Here is a 26,119-nt window from a genome sequence, read left to right as displayed (position 1 = left end):
AAAAAGATGACGCTTGTAATTTTGATCATAGGTACACTTCAACTATGACAGACAAAATGAGGGGGAAAAAATCCAGAAAATCACGTAGGATTTTTAATGAATTTATTTGCAAATTATGGTGGAAAACAAGTATTTGGTCACCTACAAACAAGCAAGATTTCTGGCTCTCACAGACCTGTAACTTTTTCTTTAAGAGGCTCCTCTGTCCTCCACTCGTTACCTGTATTAATGGCACCTGTTTGAACTTGTTATCAGTATAAAAGATACCTGTCCACAACCTCATACAGTCACACTCCAAACTCCACTATGGCCAAGACCAAAGAGCTGTCAAAGGACACCAGAAACAAAATTGTAGACCTGCACCAGGCTGGGAAGACTGAATCTGCAATAGGTAAGCAGATTGGTTTGAAGAAATCAACTGTGGGAGCAATTATTAGGAAATGGAAGACATACAAAACCACTGATAATCTCCCTCGATCTGGGGCTCCACGCAAGATCTCACCCCGTGGGGTCAAAATTATCACAAGAACAGTGAGCAAAAATCCCAGAACCACACGGGGGGACCTAGTGAATGACCTGCAGAGAGCTGGGACCAAAGTAACAAAGCCTACCATCAGTAACACACTACGCCGCCAGGGACTCAAATCCAGCAGTGCCAGACATGCCCCCCTGCTTACGCCAGTACATGTCCAGGCCCGTCTGAAGTTTGCTAGAGAGCATTTGGATGATCCAGAAGAAGATAGGGAGAATGTCATATGGTCAGATGAAACCAAAATATAACTTTTTGGTAAACTCAACTCGTCGTGTTTAGAGGACAAAGAATGCTGAGTTGCATCCAAAGAACACCATACCTACTGTGAAGCATGGGGGTGGAAACATCATGCTTTGGGGCTGTTTTTCTGCAAAGGGACCAGGACGACTGATCCGTGTAAAGGAAAGAATGAATGGGGCCATGTATCGTGAGATTTTGAGTGAAAACCTCCTTCCATCAGCAAGAGCATTGAAGATGAAACGTGGCTGGGTCTTTCAGCATGACAATGATCCCAAACACACTGCCCGGGCAACGAAGGAGTGGCTTCGTAAGAAGCATTTCAAGGTCCTGGAGTGGCCTAGCCAGTCTCCAGATCTCAACCCCATAGAAAATCTTTGGAGGGAGTTGAAAGTCCATGTTGCCCAGCAACAGCCCCAAAACATTACTGCTCTAGAGGAGATATGCATGGAGGAATGGGCCAAAATACCAGCAACAGTGTGTGAAAACCTTGTGAAGACTTACAAAAAACGTTTTACCTCTGTCATTGCCAACAAAGGGTATTTAACAAAGTATTGAGAAACTTTTGTTATTGACCAAATACTTATTTTCCACCATAATTTGCAAATAAATTCATAGTTGAAGTGTACCTATGATAAATTACAGGCCTCATCTTTTTAAGTGGGATAACTTTCACAATTGGTGGCTGACTAAATACTTTTTTGCCCCACTGTGTGTGTGTGTGTGTGTGTGTGTATGCATGCATATCTTAAATATTTTATTTTCTTAATCCTTGTGTTACTATTTTTATTATCTTTTGATTCTGCATAGTTGGGACAGGCTCGTAGGCAAGCATTTTATAGTAAAGTCTACACCCGTTGTATTCAGTGCATGTGACAATTATATTTGATTTTAGTCTAAATGCATAATTTAGGGCTCTTTGGGTCAGAACACTCACTTGAAGTAATACTTCTGCAGCAATCCTTGGTTCTCTTGGAAGAGACGGAGATAGCTTTCTAAGGAGCTCTCACTCAGTGCTAGGTATAGCCAGGCACGACCTGCATAGAAAATAAATATAAACAAGGGACAAACATGGGCATATGTAGGTCATACAGTGCCTTGCGAAAGTATTCGGCCCCCTTGAACTTTGCGACCTTTTGCCACATTTCAGGCTTCAAACAAAGATATAAAACTGTATTTTTTTGTGAAGAATCAACAACAAGTGGGACACAATCATGAGGTGGAACGACATTTATTGGATATTTCAAACTTTTTTAACAAATCAAAAACTGAAAAATTGGGCGTGCAAAATTATTCAGCCCCCTTAAGTTAATACTTTGTAGCGCCACCTTTTGCTGCGATTACAGCTGTAAGTCGCTTGGGGTATGTCTCTATCAGTTTTGCACATCGAGAGACTGACATTTTTTCCCATTCCTCCTTGCAAAACAGCTCGAGCTCAGTGAGGTTGGATGGAGAGCATTTGTGAACAGCAGTTTTCAGTTCTTTCCACAGATTCTCGATTGGATTCAGGTCTGGACTTTGACTTGGCCATTCTAACACCTGGATATGTTTATTTTTGAACCATTCCATTGTAGATTTTGCTTTATGTTTTGGATCATTGTCTTGTTGGAAGACAAATCTCCGTCCTAGTCTCAGGTCTTTTGCAGACTCCATCAGGTTTTCTTCCAGAATGGTCCTGTATTTGGCTCCATCCATCTTCCCATCAATTTTAACCATCTTCCCTGTCCCTGCTGAAGAAAAGCAGGCCCAAACCATGATGCTGCCACCACCATGTTTGACAGTGGGGATGGTGTGTTCAGCTATGTTGCTTTTATGCCAAACATAACGTCTTGCATTGTTGCCAAAAAGTTCAATTTTGGTTTCATCTGACCAGAGCACCTTCTTCCACATGTTTGGTGTGTCTCCCAGGTGGCTTGTGGCAAACTTTAAATCTTTAAGAAATGACTTTCTTCTTGCCACTCTTCCATAAAGGCCAGATTTGTGCAATATACGACTGATTGTTGTCCTATGGACAGAGTCTCCCACCTCAGCTGTAGATCTCTGCAGTTCATCCAGAGTGATCATGGGCCTCTTGGCTGCATCTTTAATCAGTCTTCTCCTTGTATGAGCTGAAAGTTTAGAGGGATGGCCAGGTCTTGGTAGATTTGCAGTGGTCTGATACTCCTTCCATTTCAATATTATCGCTTGCACAGTGCTCCTTGGGATGTTTAAAGCTTGGGAAATCTTTTTGTATCCAAATCCGGCTTTAAACTTCTTCACAACAGTATCTCGGACCTGCCTGGTGTGTTCCTTGTTCTTCATGATGCTCTCTGCGCTTTTAACGGACCTCTGAGACTATCACAGTGCAGGTGCATTTATACGGAGACTTGATTACACACAGGTGGATTGTATTTATCATCATTAGTCATTTAGGTCAACATTGGATCATTCAGAGATCCTCACTGAACTTCTGGAGAGAGTTTGCTGCACTGAAAGTAAAGGGGCTGAATAATTTAGCACACCCAATTTTTCAGTTTTTGATTTGTTAAAAAAGTTTGAAATATCCAATAAATGTCGTTCCACTTCATGATTGTGTCCCACTTGTTGATTCTTCACAAAAAAACAGTTTTATATTTTTATGTTTGAAGCCTGAAATGTGGCAAAAGTTCGCAAAGTTCAAGGGGGCCGAATACTTTCGCAAGGCACTGTATTTACTAGTACCATGTATTATTTATTTCCTGCCTGAACTTGCAAATAAGTAGGCCTGCAAAGAAACTTCTGTAAAAAGAGAAACATATGTGCAAACACCAATGGTAATTACTGTAATCCTGACCTCAAATAACAACATCATCATGCTACATTTCTGGCATGTGGCACAAGAGGAACTTACAATTGGCAAACCACTGGCTAACATATGTCATTCCTTTTATCACAGTAAATGTAGGTGTATGAATTGATTGACAGAAATGGCATGTATGTATTAACTGCTGTGAAACGTTTGTTTCTCAAGTTGCCCACAAGACTGACCATGAATGTGGATGTGTGCGTAAGAAAGCAGTAAAAATTGTGTTCTTACTTCGCCCAAGGTTGGTTGCTATGTGCTGGAGCTCGTCTACCTGCCGGACCACTTCCCTGCGGGTGAAGTGTAGAACCAGTACCCAGTAACCTGAGGAGATATCCTGCAGCCTGCAATGCACAGACTATGAGAATTGAACTGAGTTAGGATGTATTAAAGTACTGAGCAGATTTGGCTCTCAGTCTTCTTACCCATAGAGTAGAGCATGGTCAAGGTGCTCGCACAGTCGCTGTAGGACCCGGTCGTGATTCCGGATGGCTGGAGTTTCATCCTCACAGGCAGCAAAGTAACTCTGCAACTGCAGTCAGAGCACAAAACATATGGAGCTGACAAGAGTACTAGGCCCACAGCCAAACTAGAAATACAGGGATATCTTCTTCATGAGATGTTGAGAGGAGTCCCTCTGTGCCAGATATCTGCAAGCATGGAGCCTGAAATTGGATAATTGCTACTGTACATCTGATCCACTAAATGGTATTACTATGACTGACTTAAAAGCATTAAATCAGACTTTTGTTCATAACCCCTGAAAAGACTAGTTTAACAGGACTGACTGAATATAAAGGAATGTGGGATCTTAAATTCCTGTCACCTGATGACAATCATGTGACTGGGAACAGGAACAAACTGAATATAAACTGGAGAGGACTTGAAAATCATACCAGGCAAGGTCTATTGAAGCACTGTCAGTCTGGCACAGTGCAAATACTTTGGAAGGATGGGACTGAACGTTAACTGTACAGGTGTATGCAAAGGATGAACATCAACAAACATTCAACCAGGGTTTAGCTTAATTGATTATAATTGATTAAGTAACCCAGAAGTCAAATTGAATGTGGTCACAGTATGCGGAACTATGCCTATATTAAGCAAGCATATTGAAATGTGTTTGGAAAATAAGCAACAAAAGTTATTTTGGCCTTCAAAAATAGACCTAGCTAACCGAGGGTTGTTGAATTGGCCGTGACTCAGAATTTTAGAAGCAAGAAAGTGTTTGTTTACATGACAGCATTAGCGAATACAACACAGTGTCAGCTAAGTTAGCAAGACAAAACACCCATGACATTACAAACGTAATCCATGTGTTTAACGTTAGCTAAACAATCTTCAAAGACCTCACAGATAGTCAGCAACTGTTTTCTACGATGAGTCAGGCCCACCTATCATGGCAAGCAGGGTAATACTGGTGTTTACCGTCTTCAAATAAGTTAGCTGATCTTACTAACATGACTTTGAGCTAACGGTATGTGTATAGACTTGGTATCAGTCTTACCTTCTTGACAGACGAAGAAATGTTTTCCAATATTCGGTCCTTGACTTTGAGTTGATCCATCACTGACTGGTCTCCTTGGCTGCCTGCAGCTGTCAGCTGATTTCCAGGGGTCTCAATGTGGTCTGCTGTCGATGTTCTCAAAGCTAGCCAGCCATATATTTTCAACACTGATAATTGGCTAGCGAAGCGAACAACATATCAAACAAAGAGCTGGCTAGGTAATGTAACAACTAGCATAAGACAACATGGCCATGGCTAATAACGTTGACTGGCAACGTCGTCCTCCCTCATACTAGTCCTCCTACTAAGGTTCGAGTGGCTAACGTCGTTAGTCAACCGAACTGGCCAGCACGTTAGTTGGCGTCAGCGATAGTAGGGAGTAAATATCCTGCTGTCGTAGCCGGTAACTTTTACTTTTTGTAGTTAGTTAGCACTCAACTTGTTTAAACTTATGTTGTAGTTCAACTTTATGATGTAAAATGTAGAAACCATGACCAAGTTAACAAGCTCGATGTTTAGTCCGGAGGAATATATTCAAGACAATGCTAACCCAGTCTCTAAAGCCAGAGGTGCAACATCGCGAGGCTTCCGGGAACGCTTGCGAAACAGAGCAAGCAGAACAGACCGGGGTTTCCGATTTAACAATTCAATTACAGAAGTGAAAGGGTATTCTATAGTTAATTTTCTAGAAATGTCAATACACAACCTAGATTCGAGCCCACGTCTTAAGTAATTGAACATGTTATTACTCCAACCTCGTGAAATTGACACGTTTTCCTTTGTCAAAAATTACTTTATATCGAAGGAGTGCCTTTAAGTCGACGTCCAGCACGTGCGCATTCCGGCGCGAGAACATCATTAGAGCCGAAGTGTTTCTGCGCATGAGCTTAGCTAGCCAACGTCGCCATGACATGGCCTAGAAGCGTGATCGGGTATCTCCATTTGGGAAGCAATTTCTGCCCATCTTCATGCTGTACTGTCTATGGTTAAATTTAGCAGCTAGCCATTTGAAGTTATAGAATTGACTGATAAGTCACCAAATGCCTGTCAAAGAGCTCGTGACCCACGAACATCACCTCCAACAAATGTGGGTAACTGATTTTTTTTTGCTGTAGTTTGTCTTTTAAAAAAAAACGACATGTTCTCTACCCTATCCAGCTCAATGATTTATATACACACATAATTGATCACAATTAAGACTTCAACAGAGTGGAATGTCAACATTTTATTGTAGTTTAAGGATTTATGTAACGTTTGTTGCAAACATGTTAGTGTTTCTATTGGCAAGACTATTTGATCAGACAAAACAAAAATATTCAGTGCATGTACTGCATCAAGACGTTTTTATCCTCATACAAGGGGGTGGGAAAAACATACATTCATGGGATTTTTCCAAACAAGTGTTCCATCTGTTATTGAGATCGTGAAGCAACCATATCCAATTGCTGACTGAATTCAGAGATGTGTAAAATAAATCACTCAAATTATCTGTGCACAAGTGTATTATTTTCAGAATTACAAAAAATCTCAGCCACAGCTGAATTAGTTTGCCTGCAAAGCCCTCATTAAATTCCCCCACCAATAGAGAACCAATAGACAACCAATAGAGAAGCAACATGTTCAATTCTCACCAACTCTTCTTGCAGACTCTGCCAAATGATTTAAGCAACCAAGAACCTTCACCCCAATAAGGCAAATTCTTAATCTACCACCCCTCCCTCCTAATTTAATAAGCTTTTCTCGAAACGTTTCATCTCCCTAGTCTGATTTCTCCTTTTCTTTCATGTGAAGGAAGACTATGCTGAAGACAAAGAGTCCTCCCATCATGGAGAAGACACTGGCGTAGTAAGGGAACGCTGAGGGGATGAAGCGCTCATACTGCGTGTGCTGCAGAGGACGCACCGACACCTATGGGAGAGGACATGTATACATTAGCAATTGAGTACTATACTTTGTTTGCTTATAGTGTGACACGTACAATGAATTAGCTGGTGTAGCCCTTGATATACTCAAGAGCCTTCCATTTCAAAACATGACAGTTCCCTCACCTGAGTAGAGGAGTACAGGTGTGTGTAGCCTAGCCTGTTGTAGTCCACCTTGAACTGGAACACTCCATACACGTCAGGCAACTTGAACTGGACGCTGTATTTATCTCCTATTCAGGTAAATATAATTATTTGATTGACATCAAACTGTTCAATCAATTTCCACAATGTAAATAATCATGAAAATAAAGAGTAATCTCTGAAATGTTCATACCATTTTTCTTGAGGTAGGTCCTGACGAAGGGGTCGATTCTCACAAACTCCAACTGGATGTCTTCCCCATCAAAGGGAATCCAGCTGCCCTCGGACAGCATCTCAATTACAACGCTGTACTCCTGTGTCGGAGGAAAAGGACAGAAACAACATAATGGCCACAGTTCATGGAGTAAAAAAACTAAAATATTCATGCCTTTTTTCATTTGCATTAGCTAAATTGGCATATTTTCACATTTTAATGTTTCGTTAAATAAGAAAAATAACTAAATACTGTCATAATGGACAGCAAAAATGTCTTACCACGAGATGTTGATGGATTAAATAGTGACTCACCACAAGGTCTGTGATGGTGTAAGCTGCAGGAGGGGTGCTCTCCCCCACAGGATGATGTGTAACGGCTCCCACTCGGAGTACACCGGCTTCCTTGAACACCCATCGGGACAGAGCCTCGGCTAATTCCATGTTCCCAGTCTGAGCGTACCTACAAGAGATCCAAGACTGGAATTAAAACACAGTTATTCCATTTCTTAAAATATAAAAGGTGATTATTGAACAATGAAAATCAGGATAAAATTAGGGCACGCAACTACAGAGCAGATGATGAAAAGCATTATGAGAGAGGGTTACCTCTGGGAGCCAGGTGTGGCCTTCTGAACAGCGGCGTTGAAGAAGGCGTCGCTGAAAAAGTGCAGTGAGCCACTGAATACCACTCGGGCGTTATTCCTGGCCTGGAGCCCAGCGATCAAAAGAGTGTTCTTTCCAACAGCATGGGGGTACTGTCCAGAAAGGAGAGCGTAGTGTCAACCAAAATATAAAGTTTCAGTTATAAACACCTTACACACATAAGTTAGTCAAATTTCAAAGGAGAATGTTTGATAAGGAAGGAAACAGTGCTGGTATTACCTGAGAGATGGGTCGGTCAGGGAAGTAGGAGTAGGAGGTGGAGGAGCCAGTCAGAATGTCCAGGACCAGGGGGTTATCTGGGTCTGCCACCATGCTGGAAGAAGGGGAGAGGACAAAAATCCTTTACCATAGAAAAATATGTCCATAGGGGTATAACAACATAATACCAGTGTAGTAACTCCCTTGTTTAGAACTGACAATACTTGTTCTCAATTGTAATGGTAGACTCACCCAACACCCTTGAAGAGGATGGGTTTGTCACTGGGGTTCCCGACAATAGTGGGAGCCTTCAGAAGATTGTCTGAATCAGCAACAATCAGGGTATGCTAGGGGAAGGAATAGGGGGGAAGTTTACCTCTTATCATTCACTTCATTCGCCTACCTCAAGTGCTCTGCAATTTTAATGGTCTCTTAATACCCATTTCACACCTTTTCTTGAGACTTAACTTGGGAATTCTACATTATTAGACAGAAGTGCATTGACACATGCCCCTGTAAGCAATTGCAAAACCTAATGCTAAAAGGTTTACATTAGAATGTTCTTTATTCTGCTTACCTCACCAGGGTCTGACACATCGTAATGGTGATGATCAATGACAGCAGTCTTCTCCTCATCAAACTCAATTCCACATTCACTGCCTATCTCTCTCAGAGGGTCACCTAGGACAAAGGAGATTACAGGAGAATGGCATTAGTTACTGTGAAACATTCTGACCAAACCGACTCAGTGTGCGCATGTTGTCTATCCCCATCAGACGTGCTCATGACACGCAGGTTTAAATACCAAACCAACTGTAAATGAACTATATTCATTATTGGACAGGTCGAAACACACATGAAACATTCATGGATATTTAGCAAGCTTGCTGTTGCTAGCTAATTTGTCCTGGGAGATAAACATTGGATTGTTATTTTACTTGAAATGCACATGGTCCTTTTTTTCTTTGTAAAATGTTGACCCATTTTGTGTCACAAAATCATGTGTTCTCTACTCTGACAATTAATCCATAGATAAAAGGGGAACCCTAGTTAGTTTTAAAGTTAGTTTTATTTAATTAATCTTCCCTCCTTCATTCTTATTCTTCTGTGGATTCTATATGGCAGTTGGCAACCAACTTTAAGGTGCATTACCACCACCAACTGGACTGGCGTGTGGATCTTGTTCATCTTTCAATCAACCACGTGGGTTAGTATGCTCCTAAAAACCAATGAGTAGATGGGAGAGGCAGGACTTGCAGCGGGTCAAGCGTCTAAAATGGAACCAAGTTTGTTGATGTTTAGATGAAATGATTAAATAACATTTATTTTGCAACATCTTGGTTAGTTTGGTCAGCACGTACATGTTGTAGAAACAACATCTGTGGTTTTTACACAAGTAAGAATAATATATTTTTCACTTACCAATATCAGAGCTTGCAGCAACCAGGACATTGCCTCCACCATCGATGAAGGAAGTGATTGTCTCAACACTGATGTTGCCACCAAAGTCTTAATAGGATAAAAGTTGCATTAAATATTTAGTACTCTGTTTGTTGTAACAAAAATGATTTAATGCAAGATAAGAAATGTCAAAAATTTGAACTGCAATGTTAGGTAACTAACCTTCCACGGATGGGGAGAAGATGATGAGGTGGTCATAGAGAAATTGGCCATATTTGATCAGGGAAAGAGAAGGATCATCTGCAGTCTTGAATGAAAGGTCAAAGCCACGATCTGCAAAGAGGGACATAGAACTACATCAGCCTGGTGGAAATTGATTTGGAAATAGGTCCGCTAAGTTACTTTGTTTTAAACCATTTTGATGCCCAGGGTGGGTTAACAGCATTTCTAGTGCATAAAAACAACACACACTTATGCATCATTTTGGGATAAACATCATGTAACAAACAGTACATGCGCAGTAGGGACTGAAAGAATGTGTATGAAGTAGTAGTACAATCACAGTGCAAAAGCTAACATTCTCAGGTGCCCCGGCCCTTTTTTTTTTTTTTTACCCAAATCAATGCCACATGCCCCAGTAGTGACACCTATTCCTATCCTATGGAACGTTGCGTTGGCAACCTAGCTAGCAAAGATTAGCTAACAAGCTAACGTTAGTGGAGTTACGAGCGCTAACTAAGATAACGTTAGCTTACTAACGGAACGAAAACAAATTAATGAAAACAAATCTTCGTTATGGATAAAAAGAAACGTATAATTGTAACTAGCTAGTTAACAAATGGCTGAGAAAAGAACATGTATTCCTTCCACCTGCCAGACTGCGGAAGAAGATTGCATGGGTATCTCTGATGTTGAGGTTGTCCAACAAAACGAGCGTCTTTCCGTCAGCCAATGCCATGTGCATCATGGACGATATCATCAAGAATAAAATAAAATTGTTTCCCAACAATCTGGATTTTGTCTGACCCATGCTTACAGTGCGTTTTTTTAACAACAAAGTAGAACTGCACCAATTAATTTGCTTGTCTGAGGTCCACTTCGCCATTTTGGAGAAGAAGTCGACGTCAGCGTTCTTCTTCTTCTTTTTAAAATGTGTACTGGCTGATCGCAACCAACCGAAAGGCGCATACACTGCCATCTACTACACTGGAGTGTGTGAGGCCCTATTAATCTTTTTGTTGTATCTAGCCCTGTGTTTCCGCCTACTGTTTTTGAGCGTGAATTTGTTCCACTTTGTGACACAAAAGGGAGGGGAAAAATGTCCCTACCATCTAACCCTACACCCATTAAACCTATCCTATCTGATCCGATACTATCGTTCAACACACCTTGTAACTCCTCTGCAGTAAAATCTCATACACCCAAGTACTTCTCTGCAGCTGCCACCACAACATATATTTTCTGTGATTTACGTTTCCATTTCTGCAGTACAGTTGATATCCATGGCTATGAATGTTAAGGAGCCAACCTTATCGAAACACATTTCATTCCTATCACTCTCTATTGGCCTCAGCCTACTCACAGAGAGCTTCTCAGGATCCCTTACACTGGACCCCTTTTCCTCTGCTACTCTCTTCACTGCCTCAGCATACAACACCTTCTGAACTACTCTGATCCTGGCAACCTCAACCTACCTTTTTCTCACCAGACACTTCTGATCTCCAGGACCATGGGCACCCTTACAGTTAACACACACAGCTTTTCCCACCAATACTACACGTTCCTTTGTCTCATGCCCTCCTGCACACTTCTCACATCTAAGAATCTCCCTCCTACACACGGTTGCAACATTACAATAAGCTTGGCACCTAAAGAACCATAATGGCTTCAGAATAAAAACTCTCACGGGATAAGTGACATCCCAACTTGACTTTGTCGGGTAAAGACTCTTCTCAGACAGTGTCTTCTCTGCTTCACCACACTCTCCACTGGGTCTGCGTCACACCAAACGGCAGGCGTTGCAGACACCACGAATCTTCCAAATTCAGTTGGTCCTCCTCAACACTTAACATCACTCCAATTGTCATTCCTTTCAATTGCGCCCGGATAGCAGAGCAAGTCACAGGTCTTGTCCTGGGACACCTGCTCCTTCAGGATGGAAGACACAAAAAATATATTCACGAATCCACTTCAAGTTACTTTCACCGATTCAACAGTCCCCAACCTCTTCTTCACCCATCCTGATACCACATATAGATCAGCCAGAAGGCAAGGATCCATTCTCTCCAATGTTGTTTCAATCCTAAAAAACAATCTTCTACCAAAGCAATGGTTACCTGCAGATTGACTTGGTGAATGCTTGACCGCCTCGTACTGTCATTTGTCTTCCTGACTATGTTCCCGATGTCTCTATCTAGGGGGTAAAACCTCCTCTGAACATTTCAAGATACAAAGATGGAGATGTGTCTGACTTCAATCACTTTCCTAGCACCAGCCAATGCACATTTTTCAATATGCATCTCTATCTCTATTACTGGCTAACAGATCTGAGCTGCCTATAAAAGCAAGCAATAATGCAATATCTCTTTGATTAGATAATTGCACAACAGATCTCTGTAAACAGAACAGATCTCTAAGTCAGTCCTAAAAGTAAATTATGTTGACCTGATTGCTCCTGATCTCTCCCACCACAAGATGGTTCTTGTGCTACTCAATCTCAGGAAAGCGTGCAACATATTGTTGGCCCCATGTTTTGTGAGCTGAAATAAAAGATCCCAGAAATGTTCGATAAGCTCAAATTTGTTAACATCCTTGTTGGTGAGCATTTCTCCTTTGCCAAGATAATCCATCAACCTGACAGTTGTGGTATATCAAGAATCTGATTAAACAGCATGATCACTACACAGGTGCACCTTGTGCTGGGGACAGTAAAAGCCTCTCTAAATAAGCCATTTTGTCACACAACACAATGCCACAGATGTCTCAAGTTTTGAGGGAGCGTGCAATTGGCATACTGACTGCAACGTTGCTTTAGAGAATTTCTCAGTATATCGAACCAGCCTCACAACCACAGACCACGTGTAACCACGCCTACCAAGGACCTCCGCATCTGGTTTCTTCACCTGCATGATTGTCTGAGACCAGCCACCTGGACAGCTGATAAAACTGTGGGTTTGCATAACCAAAGAATCTCTACACAAACTGTCAGAAACTATCTCATGGAAGCTCATCTGCGTGCTCCTCGTCCTCACCAGGGTCTTGACCTGACTGCAGTTCGTTGTTGTAACCGACTTCAGTGGGAAAATGCTCAACTTCGATGGCCACTGGCACGTTGGAAAAGTGTGCTCTTCACGGATGAATCCCGGTTTCAACTGTACCGGGCAGATGGCAGACAGTGTATGACGTCCTGTGTGCTTGATGGGGTTATGGTATGGGCAGGCATAAGCTACTAACAATGAACACAATTGCATTTTATCATAGCAATTTTGATGCACAGATACTGTGGCGAGATCCTGAGGCCCATTGTTGTGCCATTCATCCACCACTATCACCTCATGTTTCAGCATGAAAATGTCCTAGTTCTTCCATGGCCTGCATACCAGACATGTCACCCATGGAGCATGTTTGGGATACTCTGGATCAACGTGTATGACAGCGTGCTCCAGTTCCCGCCAATATCCATTAACTTTGTATAGCCATTGAAGAGGGGTGGGGCTAAATTCCACAGGCCACAATCAACAGCCTGATCAACTCTATGCGAAGGAGATGTGGTCAAATGGTGGTCACACCAAATAATGACTGGTTTTCTGATCCACACCCCTACTTAAAAAAAAAGGTATCTGTGACCAACTGATGCATATCTGTATTCCCAGTCACGTGAAATCTAAAGATTAGGGGATCATTTATTTCAATGGACTAATTTCCTTATGTGAATTGTAACTCAGTAAAATATTTGAAAATGTTGCAAATCCAGTTTATATTTTTGTTCAGTGTATATTTTGGAATAGCTGATGTTAATTTCAGGAGGCTGCCATCAGCGAAAAGGGAACAAAACACATTTTCACAACCCACCATACTATATCTAAGTGGCGCAACGGTCTAAGGCACTGCTTCTCAGTGCTAGAGGCATCACTACAGACCCTGGTTAGATCCTAGGCTGTATCACAACTGGCTGTGATCAGGAGTCCCAGGGTGGTGCACAATTGGTTAGGGGAGGGTTTGGCCAGGGTAGGCCATCATTGTAAAATAAGAATGTGTTCTTAACTGACTTGCCTAGTTAAATAAAGGTTAAAAAATAAAAACAATGACAATCGTTGGCTGCTATTTATTGATAATGGGACTGTTTATTGGTGTGTGGCTAGTGACTTTTATAGAGACGGCCCGAATTACCTGTGTTATTTGAGAAAGAAAACTATAGCTGCGTTCAAGGCTCTAAATTTAAAACGAAAATATTGGTAGCACTGGTACTCCCTTCTTAAAGAAAGGTAGGAGCCCCCAAATTAAATTTAGGAGCGCCAGAATTTTTGGGGGGAGATACAGTCTATATTGGGACTTTATGAATTCTAGCTACATTTGAAGCACATGTTGTGCCATAGAAATTAATGTGTAACACTGTAAATACATCAGCTTATTATCAAAGCTAAAATGTTGATACGAATACCTGTCATTGAAATTACAAAATAAGTTGTTTCTACATTGTGTAAAGCACTATATTCTTATTGAAACGCATTACATTGTACATCGTCTCTTTAAAAATGTCAGGTTTGTGACGATAACGTGCAAGAAATCTCGCTCATTCACCGCTTTCTGGTGGCGCTTTGAATGCCTTGTTCAAAACAACTGAGAACTCGGAAATCTCCGACTTCCGAATTCAGTGCGTTCAAGACAACTGGGAACTTGGAAAACGAGTTCCACCTGGAAAAAAAATCATTTTGAACGGTCATCCAACTCAGAATTCCCACTCGGGCCTCTTTCTAGAGCTCCGACTTTCCGACCTGAAGGTCACTGACTTCATGATTTGGCCTCGTATTTTTTTTATTAGTTCTCCTAAACCCCCTACGAAAAGTCCAATTTGACAAAATCTTTATCCCTTCTTGACAAAATCCACATACGCTTCCGTGACGCTAATGTTGGGCAATAGTTGTCCCGGGTTCTCCCAGGCTGCCGGGTTGGTGTAGGATCAGATAGAGCCAAGTAGTGGAATAGTGGTGCGGGTTTTTGGGTGTAGGGTTAGTTGGTAGGGCAATTGCTCTTCCCTATTCCCCATCCTTTTCCCTTCCATTTTTGTCTCAAATTGCAATGAATTCACATTCCAGAAGTAGGCAAAAACGCAGGGCCTAGATAAGAGAAATTGATTAATAACCTTGATTAATAGGGAAGGCCTCACACTCCAGTACAGAAGGTGGCGCTATATGCACCTAACAGTAAATTGTGATCTGCCACACTCATTTGAAGAAGATTTCTTGGGAGAACGCTTTCTCGCTAGAATAACAAAGACCAACTTCGTGAAATGTGAGTACAACGTTTATTTATTCAACAAATTACTTTCATTTGAATGTTTAATTCGATCATTGGGGTATGCAACGCCGAGTGTGTTTTCAACATCATCCCACTAGCCAAGCAAGCTATCTAGCTAACTACTGTTAGCTTACGTTGTTGGACACGACCGTCCGATTAGTAACGTAGGGACGAAAAACCCGTTTTGGTGATTCTTGGTAAATCATCCAAATAAATAAATCACTGCAAGTTTTTGGACTCATTCAGCAGTACAATACCATTAAATTAAATGCTAAATTCAATTTATATTCCTATAACTTTAGTTGAAAATAATGCAGCCGCTGCTTCCTGTTGACAAGGCATTAATAAATAGCCCAATGTCCAACAGTTTTAAAGTGTCCAAATCAATAACCAATATGCAGAAACAGTTAGTGATATATTGAAAACGTAAACATACAATTTACTAACTACACTTACATGTGCAACAATAGTAATCATATTACTTGTATTTTTTAAACGAGCACCCTATAAACTCCACACGCACCAAAACCCAGTTTTGTCAAGTGGTACTAAATCATTAATCGATGCGCTGTTCAAACTACCACAACTCAAAACCACATGGAATGAGGATATTTTTACTTCACTGGTTAGAGGATACCCTTCACAACGGTCAGCTGCATTTTGGAATGTTGAATTTGGATATGGGGGTCACCAAAACAAAAAGAGAAACGCAACATTGTTTTGTCAATCACTCCAATCTATTATCATGTTGAAATAAATTGCCCGAGAGGGGGGAATGCTGTGTAAATCTCACACACTCAAAAACCACACGGAATCTGAGAATCATGTGTACATCACTGGTTGGAGGACAATTTGTAGAAGAACGCTAGCTACAATTTGAAGTGTTGCATTTTGATTCAAGTAGGTCACCAACGAGGTAAGTGTAACAACCCCTTTCTGTTAATCACTTCCATCGATATCATACTGAAATCAATAGAACAGGGGGTAAACGTTTGGGTTGTAGCGCTGTTTAAACTAACGCTATTCAAAGGCCACACGGAAACTTGGAATAACCTGTACATGGTTGGTTAGATGATAATTTGTATAAGGCTTCTATCTTTATTTTGAAATGGCGGATGTTGATTTCGGGAGGCTGCCATCATGGAAAAGGGAATACAACACTTTTTCTGTTTAGTTAATTTACAACGAATCACGACCCGCCATAAGGTATCAACATTGACAACGGTTGGCGGCTATTTAAGTAATCGTTTGACTTTCAATTCCGTCTATTGTTGTGTAGTCATCGACTTTTATATAGACCGTCCGAATTATCTGCGCCATTTGAGAAATAAAATGTTATTAGCGTTCTAAATCCTGCTACCCTCAGCGTGTATGACAAAATCAACATTACAACACCAAAGATATTGATCTGTTTTAAGCAATTGATATTTTGTCATCGTGTTGACGATAAACTTTTATACTAACATCACCAATCTGAGGTAAAAAGCATGTGTAACCCTCCCCCCATTCGATGTGGTCAGTTTGTGTAATGTAGTAGTAACACAGTTTATATAATGGAAAGTAGCGTAATATACATTAATTACATATTAATCCTATTTTGTAGTTTGATATGGCAAAATAATTCAATATCTTAATTTAGGATGATAATAAATTATGCAAACTCACAGATTTGTTCAATAATCACATTTCTCACAAGTTTATCCATTTAGAGATGTAAAACATGCTCAATTTAACCATTGCTCTAGACTAGAGAGACCATGGAAAGGGTCTCTGCAGCAGGCTGAACGTTTATGTCCCTGCTGATTGCCAGCAGGCGGTGTTTAGATAAACAACCAAAGTTAAACTAACTAGTTAATTGTACATTCAGGAATGTGTCAACTACAAAGAACCGCTTATTTTTTAAATCCTGAATTGGTTATTTGTTGCAAATCATCTTTTTAAATCCGTTTTCTTTCAGGGACTAAACAGGCCAATTGACGCTTTAGCAGGACAAAGCACTCTTTCCCGACTGGTGTGGAGGTAAGATATTGTAACATTATCTGATTAAAAACATTCGACATTCAGCTAGTTGTTTTCTGCTTCATGTAGGCTTACTAGCCAATTAATTGATTGTGCATCCTTAGCTACATGTATTAATGTTGTTGCCTAGTGAATACATGCATTCAGTGTCTAATTACTGCCAGTTCCCTACCTCTCTCTGTATTGGGTTGAGGGGCTGGGCAATGTTGTCAGTTAATTTAATTTAATTGTATCGTTATTTTAGCAGGGAGTTACCATTGAGATGAGGTTCTCTTTCACAAGGGAGCCATCAATATATAATTTCATAAATCTAAAAATCAAATACTATATGAAACAAGTAAAATACAGCACTACACAAATATTCAAGGAAAAGTATTACATTCCTCAATAAGCAGGTCCCCAATCAATATTTTAAATTGCCAGAGTGGCACCAGAACATGCAATTGTAATGTATTTTATAGTTGGTTCCAGCAATGCGGTGCTTTAAAACTAAAAGCAGATTTACCTAGTTCGGTGGAGACCCGAGGAACCTTAAGATTCAACCAACCTCGTGGACGGGTTTGGTATCTCGTGTTTTTATATTTGAACAGTGAAGTTAGATAAGTCGGAAGCTTGTGTAGTAGTACTTTGTAAACAAAAAGGTAATAATTAACTGATCTACGGGACTTTAATGAGAACCAGCCAACCTTTTGATACAGCATTCAGTGGTGAGTATTGAAACTGTCACCTGTGAAGGGAGCTATGGGAGACATGGCATCCAAAGGTTTAACAGTAATGGCTGCTGCAGTCTGGTAAATGGTGTCACCGTAATCAAGAACTGGCACGAAAGTTGAATGTACAATCTGCTTCTTGCTATTTAGGGAGAGGCAAGATATATTTCTATAAAGAAGCCCACATTAAATCGTAGATTTTTAACTATCTCATCCATATCTTTTTTTAAACATTAAATCTTGTCAATCCAAATGCCCAGGTATTTATTGCCGGGAACCAGATTGATGGGAGAAACAGCCAATGAATAAATATGTAGTCAAATGTTTTTTGTTTGCGAGGATTAGAGAACAACATACAACAGTCTTGCCCGCATGAAGTACATGTTTTAAACCAAACAGGCTATTTTGTAAGGCAACAAAGTCAAATTGCAGCTCTAAAATAGCCTTGTCAACAGTTGGGACAATGGCATACATACGTGTCATCTGAAAACAGATGAATAATACAAGTTTTAACAGTTTTAATATTATTTATATGAATGGGAAAGAGAACAGGTCCCAATACTGATCTCTGCGGTACACCTTTTGTAATATCCAGAAAACTAGACAATCAGAAATCACGCATTGTGTCCTATTTGACAGATATTTGTCAATAAAAGTCAGAGGTATTCTACTCAAACTGTAAAGACTTTTATCAGTAAAATTATTAACCTGACAATGTAAGGGGTTATTAATTGTTACAATGCACAGGCCATGTTATGATGATGGTTCAAGATAATCTGATAATTGTTATGAACATGTTTTGAAGTATGAAATTATCATGCTTATGAATATGTAAAACTGCATAATGATGGAACATTAAAGTGCAGAAACATTAATGGTGCTTTCAAGACAACTGGGAACTTGGGGAAAAAAACAGAGTCAAATCACAATGTCAGTAATCTTCAGGTTGGAAAGTCTGAGCTGTAGAAAGATGCCAGAGTTTCTGAGTTAGAATTCCAAGTTGGATGCACTTTTTAAATTGTGAAAGAGCAAAACATTTGGCACATATGAATTCAGGGCAACCTGCAGTGTTGTTGATGCACATTTGACAGAGAAGAACAGTGTTCGTTTTCATGTGAGAGAAGCTGAATTTATATGTTGTGTATGTTGATCCAAACACCGTTAAAAGAAAAAACGCCAGTGCTGTCATGTTTGGGAATTACTCTGCAGTAATATGATCAGTCCAAAACATTGCACAGCCCACAGACTTAAGTGCCTGCCTCAGATAAGATGTTTGCATGTCTACAGCTGGAGGGAACCCTCGGTGAGTGACGTCGGCACCTGTTTAGCTTTCGCAAAGAAGTGCCCCCTCCCCCTTCAGTATCGAACATGTCCCTAACAAAATGCAGCACCTCTGTGGGGAGATTAAACTCACCAAATCTCGTTGCAAAGATGTTTGGGAAAATACAACATGTCTGTAACACTTTACTTGACACCCAGCGTCCTTACACGTTATGAAACGGTCATAACCATGTCATAACAGCTGACATAACTTGTCATAAACTGGCATATTTACACATGTTGTGACATATTAGATTGTTTTATGGCTGGTTATGACGCCTACATAAATGTCAAAACCCACAACCTACCACACAAAGCAAAACATTTCATTACACCATAGCCTACTTGTCAGTAGTATGTTTATGTTACCAAACATTTTCTGGAATTGACCAGAATTTAATATCATTGTATTTGTGCACACATTGATGTCAGACATGCAACTACCCAAATGCTTTGTTTCTGATGACTGGGGTGCATGCAGGAGCAGATTTAAGGAACAGGACAAGACACCCTCTATTTGACTGATGACTGACATAAGGGAAAGTAGGTGATAGACATATCTGGCTTATATGATTATGATGGTCATAATGATCATAATGCTTAATGACAAATTATTTTAAATATGATGGAGAAAAAAATGACTAAAGAATTTGTTACAACAACAAACGAAAGGAAAGTTATTGGCAGGAAAAAAACACATTTGAACATAACCAGCCATAAAATGATGCAATTTGTCTCAGCAGGTGTACATATATGGATCATGAGTGTTATGACTATGTTATGAAAAGTTATGTTAGCTGTTATGACATATTTTGACATGGTTTTGACCATGCCATAACGTTATGATACTGGGTGTCAAGTAAAGTGTTACCCAAATTTCTTTGTAAAAGCAGACTATTTTTAATTTATGTCATTAACTGTTTTGTCCCTCCCCTGTAGTCCCAAATTAAGTCCATTCAAGTGATTGAAGATGTCACAAAAAAAATAATTTTCTCTAGAATGTGATGTGTTTCTTCTGACGGCAGTCGAGAGATAAGCAACTCTCCCCTCCCTAAGCTCACATACTCTCTTAAGAGCGTTAGGTCTACCCTTATTTAACCACTGAATCATGATGCTCAGCAGACATGTCTTTCAGCAGACTAAGAAACAAGCAATGTTGAAGGCTAAATGTTGATCAGATAAAGTTTATGATGGCCATAACTGAGTCCAGTGCATTCTTTAACTCACCGCAGAGTTTAGCGCAAAGCACACTCAGGCAGTGTAGTCACATCTGCTGTGAAAGAGTCCATACCACCTATAGGTGACCAGACAGACCCTGTACCCCTGTTAGCTGCTCTGATTGGCTGTAACTGGTATCTTAGTGCTATTGATTGACAGCACTTAATGGGCAGGACGTTAGGAAAACAGATTCTCCCATTGGAGAATGTTGAACTCATTTTGGCACTTAACATTGGATTTCTGCATGGATTTTTAGCTGATGAAATAGTTTTTCATGTTTGAGCAAATGGCCAATCTAAATAGGTAAAAGGCCGCATCTTGCCCACTGGCATCCATTTGAATAGCCCTAACCTAGATGTTGTCTTCTAACATTTCAGCTTGTCTGTGTCACTCTTGCTAGTAAGGCGCTTTGCTTCCTTTTTTATTTTGGAAGACTGTCAGTTCAACCTCACATAAGATGCAAGTCACTGATTTGAGTGTGGTCATTTCATTACCTGAAATGGTTCTTTTTAGATTTTCTTTTCAGTCAAGCTCAGAAATGGACAATACATCTTCTTCAACCAGAGAAGTGGAGAGTGTATTTGTAAGTATCATTGTATATCACAACACAAAATGGCTGATATTATTTAAGTTCTGCAAAGTTGTCACCACTTGTGTTTGGGAAGAAATGTTTGGGGATAATTGTACAATAGCCATTTTGGGGCTTGTTTCACTTCCATTGTGTGTCAACAGCAACTATGTCATGTTTTAGGCTGACTGTGAACTGCAATTCTGCAGAGGCTTCTGCCTTCCTGATTTTCAAAAACCCTTGACATACAGTGCCTTCAGAAATTATTCATACCTCTTGACTTATTCCACATTTTGTTAAGCTGCTGCTACTCGCTGTTATTATCTATGCATAGTCACTTTACATATTACCTCGACTAACCTCTACCCCCACACATTGACTCTGTACCGGTACCTCCTGTATATAGCCTTGTTATTGTTATTTTGTAACTTTTTATAGTTTATTTAGTAAATATTTTCTTAACTCGTATTTTTCGAAAACTACATTGTTGGTTAAGGGCTTGTAAGTAAGCATTTCACGGTAATACCTATTGTATTCGGCTCGTTTTTCCCCCCCATCTACACACACACACACACAACCCCATAATGACAGTGAAACATGCTTTTAGAAATGTTAGCGAATGTATAGAAAATGAAGGATAAACATCTCATTTGCATAAGTATTCACAACCCTGAGTCACTACTTTTGTAGAAGGACCTTTGGCGGCGATTACAGCTTTGAGTCGTCTTAAGTATGTCTGTATCAGCTTTGCACATGTGGATTTGGGCATTTTCTCTTGTTCCTTGCAGATTTTTGTAAATTAGATTTAATTTAAAAAAATATATATAAATATATATCAGCTAAAAAAGAAACGTCCTCTCACTGTCAACTGCATTTATTTTTTAGCAAACCTAAAGTGTAAGTATTTGTATGAACATAAGATTCATCAACTGAGACATAAACTGAACAAGTTCCACAGACATGTGACTAACATAAATGGAATAATGTGTCCCCGAACAAAGGGGAGGTCAAAATCAAAAGTAACAGTCAGTATCTGGTGTGGCCACCAGGTGCATTAAGTACCGCAGTGCATCTCCTCCTCATTGACTGCACCAGATTTGCTAGTTCTTGCTGTGAGATGTTACCCCACTCTTCCACCAAGACACCTGCAAGTTCCCGGACGTTTCTGCGGGGAATGGCCCTAGCCCTCATCCTCCGATCCAACAGGTCCTAGACGTGCTCAATGGGATTGAGATCCGGGCTCTTCGCTGGCCATGGCTGAACACTGACATTCCTGTCTTGAAGGAAATCACGCACAGGACGAGCAGTATGGCTGGTGACATTGTCATGCTGGAGGGTCATGTCAGGATGAGCCTGCAGGAAGGGTACCACATGAGGGAGGAGGATGTCTTCCCTGTGATGCACAGCGTTGAGATTGCCTGCAATGACAACAAGCTCAGTCCAATGATGCTGTGACACACTGCCCCAGACCATGATGGACCCTCCACCTCCAAATCGATCCCGCTCCCGAGTACAGGCGTTGGTGTAACGCTCATTCCTTCGATGATAAACGTGAATCTAACCATCACCCCTGGTGAGACAAAACCGTGACTCTTCAGTGAAGAGCCCTTTTTGCCAGTCCTGTCTGGTCCAGCGACGGTGTATTTGTGTCCATAGGCGACATTGTTGCCGGTGATGTCTGGTGAGGTCCTGCCTTACAACAGGCCTACAAGCCCTCAGTCCAGCCTCTCTCAGCCTATTGCGGACAGTCTGAGCACTGATGGAGGGATTGTGCATTCCTGGTGTAACTTCGGCAGTTGTTGTTGCCATTCTGTACCTGTCCCGCAGGTGTGATGTTCTGATGTACCGATCCTGTGCATGTGTTGTTACACGTGGTCTGCCACTGCGAGGACAATCAGCTGTCCGTCCTGTCTCCCTGTAGCGCTGTCTTAGTCGACTCACAGTACGGACATTGCAATTTCTTTCCCTGGCCACATCTGCAGTCCTCATGCCTCCTTGCAGCATGCCTAAGGCACGTTCACGCAGTTCATCTTTCTTTTGGTCAGTAGAAAGGCCTTTTTAGTGTCCTAAGTTTTCACAAGTGTGACCTTAATTGCCTACCGCCTGTAAGCTGTTAGTGTCTTAACGACCGTTCCACAGGTGCATGTTCATTAATTGTTTATTGCTCATTGAACAAGCATGGGAAACAGTGTTGAAACCCTTTACAATGAACATCTGTGAAGTTATTTGGATTATCTTTGAAAGACAAGGTCCTGAAAAAGGGATGTTTTATTTATTTATATATATATATATATATATACACACACAGTTGAAGTCATAACTTTACATACACCTTAGTCAAATATATTTAAACTTAAGTTCACAATTCCTGACATTTAATCCTGGTAAAAATTCCCTGTCTCAGGTCAGTAAGGATCACCACATTATTTTAAGAATGTGAAATGTCCGAATAATAGTAGAGAGAATGATTTATTTCATATTTTATTTCTTTCATCACATTCCCAGTGGGTCAGAAGTTTACATACACTCAGTTAGTATTTGGTAGCATTGCCTTTAAATTGTTTAACTTGGGTCAAATGTTTAGGGTAGCCTTCCACAAGCTTCCCACAATAAGTTGGGTGAATTTTGGCCCATTTTTCTCATTTTGTGAGCATTTCTCCTTTGCCAAGATAATCAATCCACCTGACAAGTGTGGCATATCAAGAAGATAATTAAACAGCATGATCATTACACGGGTGCACCTTGTGCTGGGGACAATAAAAGGCCACTAAAATGTTCAGTTTTGTCACAATGCCACAATGTCTCAAGTTGAGGGATGTTGACTGTAGGAATGTCCACCAGAGCTGTTGCCAGATCATTTTATGTTAATTTCTCTACCATAAGCCACCTCCAACGTCGTTTTATATATTCTGGCAGTACATCCAGCCTCACAACCACAGACCACGTGTATGGTGTCGTGTGGGCAAGCATTTTGCTGATATCAACGTTGTGAATGGAGTGCCCCATTGTGGCGTTGGGGTTATGGTATGGCAGGGATAAGTTACAGACAACAAACACAATTGCATTTTATCGATGGCAATTTGAATGCACAGAGATACCGTGATGAGATCCTGAGGCTCATTCATCAGCAGCCATCACCTTATGTTTCAGCATAATAATGCATTGCCCCATGTCACAAGGATCTGTACACAATTCCTGGAAGCTGAAAATGTCCCCGTTTCTGGCCTGCATACTCGCCAGGCATGTTTGGGATGCTCTGGATCGACGCGTAGGAACGCGTGTTACAGTTCCCGCCAATATCAAGCAACAAGTGTAGTGGGACAACATTCCACATTCCAATCAACAGCCTGATCAACTCTATGCGAAGGAGACGTGTCACGATTCATGTCTGTATTTCCACTCATGTGAAATCCATAGATTAGGGCCAAAGAATAAAGATCATACCCCCAAGACATGCCAACCTCCCCTGTTATTGCTAATGGTGAGAGGTTAGCATGTCTTAAGGATATGATCTTTGAAACACAACCAAAACAAAGCGTGAATGCAACAAGTTTGTGTAGTCACTAGCTTGATGTAGTCAATGTGCGCTAAGAATATGGAACTAAATACTAAACACTAAACACTTTTGACAGGGGGGTCAAAATTATCTTCACCCATCTTTTTAAGAGATAAAAAATATTGAAACAATCTATTTCTCTGAAAAATTATATCAGTATAAAATAATAATTTGAAAACTTTTTGTAGCATAAAATATAGCTCAGTATTGGTATTTAGTTTAGTCTTTTTTGCTCTTCTTTATCAAGGGTGCCAATAATTTGAGGTGACTATGTATTATATGGGCCCAATGAGATCTTTAGCTATCTAAAAATGGTCTACCTGAGCAAGTCACCATTCCGGAAACTTTAAAGTCTGAAGATTATCCCTGAGTTGATATTTCTGTCTGTGACAGAGTCTGAAGAGGTCGAGCAAGACTGAGCTCAGGCCAAGATACTGTGGATATCATATTTCTAGGGCCACTGATTTGTGGTCATCATACAGGGATGAAATTAGTCTCATTCCTTTCACAAGGACCAAATCTGTCTCGGTATCCCTTTAGCTGTGGAGTTAGTCAGGAACTTAGAGACCTGATACATGTTTTACTCTGTACACTAGCATACAGAATAGATAATGGAATGATTACAAATAAGAAAGGTGCATGGTTTTATTTTATTACTTGATTGCATGAAATATGCCCTTTCAGAATAATAAGGACACAGTTATTGGTTTAGTAAATGAGTTGATATGTTGGAGTAAAACAGTTCAGGTTTTCAGTGATCAGACAATGCATTTAGTAAAACAAATGTATCAATTCTGATTTGTTTTCATGATTTCAGCTCAACAAACACATGCTTGGATATGATTCTGAAGATTCAATCAGCAACATAGAAATAAAAGAATATGAATATGTGCCAGGAACAGAAAGTGACAGTGAGAGCAGCTTAGAGGACTTTACTGCATTAAAGGACAAATGCACCACTAAAGCAAGATCTGCACCTAAAGATGGCCAACTTGACAAAGACTTGCTTGGTTATGATTCTGAAGACTCAATCAGCAGCATAGAAATAACAGAATATGAATATGTGCCAGAATATGAATATGTGCCAGGAACAGAAAGTGACAGTGAGAGCAGCTTAGAGGACTTTACTGCATTGAAGGACAAATGCCCTACTAAAGCAAGATTGGAACCTAAAGATGGCCAACTTGACAAAGACAGGATTGGATATAATTCTGAAGATTCAATCAGCTGCACAGAAATAACACGAGATGAATGTGTGTCAAGAACAGAAAGTGACAGTGAGAGCAGCTTGGAGCACTGCACTGTATTGAAGAACAAAGGCCTCACCAAAGCAAGATCTGCTCCTAAAGATGGTCCAAAAAAGACTTATAAGAGACATAGAAATACAGAATCTGACACCTCTGTGCAAGAATCGACAAGTTCACTTGAAGTCATGCACGTTACAAAGACTAAAGATGGATCAAGAAGATACACCAAAAAACATTACTGTCTCTTTTGTGAGAAACCACAATCAAAAATTGCCCGGCATCTGGAAATGATTCATAAAAGTGAAGCTGAAGTCGCAAAGGCC

General features: G+C 40.5%; 2 protein-coding genes and 1 long non-coding RNA gene across 10 annotated transcripts in view; 1 reads left to right on the top strand and 2 right to left on the bottom strand.

The window, feature by feature from the left end:
* LOC110532374 (pleckstrin homology domain-containing family M member 2) overlaps positions 1-5,980 on the bottom strand; it is a 56,124-nt gene extending 50,144 nt beyond the window's left edge. For 6 of the 8 annotated variants that reach the window (XR_016483339.1, XR_016483340.1, XR_016483338.1 and 3 more), the window contains exons 1-4: positions 5,098-5,980; positions 4,016-4,122; positions 3,825-3,934; positions 1,707-1,806 (exon numbers count right to left, since the gene is read on the bottom strand). Coding sequence is in view for 3 of the 8 variants with exons in the window: in XM_021616223.3 (XP_021471898.3) it covers positions 1,707-1,806; positions 3,825-3,934; positions 4,016-4,122; positions 5,098-5,157 (377 nt within the window). In the remaining 5 variants the exon portion in view is untranslated. Of the gene's footprint in view, positions 1-1,706; positions 1,807-3,824; positions 3,949-4,015; positions 4,123-5,097 lie in introns of all 8 variants that reach the window. The other 2 variants (XM_021616225.3, XM_090184698.1) reach the window with 2 other exon arrangements.
* A 327-nt stretch (positions 5,981-6,307) lies between these two features.
* LOC110532373 (dolichyl-diphosphooligosaccharide--protein glycosyltransferase 48 kDa subunit) lies at positions 6,308-10,795 on the bottom strand. The gene is made up of 11 exons (XM_021616222.3): positions 10,512-10,795; positions 9,864-9,974; positions 9,663-9,749; positions 8,818-8,921; positions 8,493-8,587; positions 8,262-8,355; positions 7,986-8,134; positions 7,692-7,839; positions 7,357-7,477; positions 7,146-7,252; positions 6,308-7,005 (listed from the first exon to the last, which is right to left on the bottom strand). The coding sequence occupies exons 1-11, from the start codon at positions 10,744-10,746 to the stop codon at positions 6,856-6,858; spliced, it is 1,401 nt and encodes a 466-aa protein (XP_021471897.2). The 5' UTR covers positions 10,747-10,795; the 3' UTR covers positions 6,308-6,855.
* Positions 10,796-15,025: 4,230 nt separating this feature from the next.
* On the top strand, positions 15,026-19,190 carry LOC149981273 (uncharacterized). The gene is made up of 3 exons (XR_016483337.1): positions 15,026-15,152; positions 17,116-17,177; positions 19,126-19,190. It is a non-coding gene; the product is annotated as an uncharacterized LOC149981273 (long non-coding RNA).
* The last annotated feature ends 6,929 nt before the right edge of the window (positions 19,191-26,119 follow it).

This window comes from Oncorhynchus mykiss, chromosome 9 (assembly GCF_057628025.1).
Source record: "Oncorhynchus mykiss isolate SJ-2025 chromosome 9, ASM5762802v1, whole genome shotgun sequence".
NCBI classification, from domain to species: Eukaryota; Metazoa; Chordata; class Actinopteri; order Salmoniformes; family Salmonidae; genus Oncorhynchus; species Oncorhynchus mykiss.
This window is presented reverse-complemented; position numbering and strand designations above follow the sequence as displayed.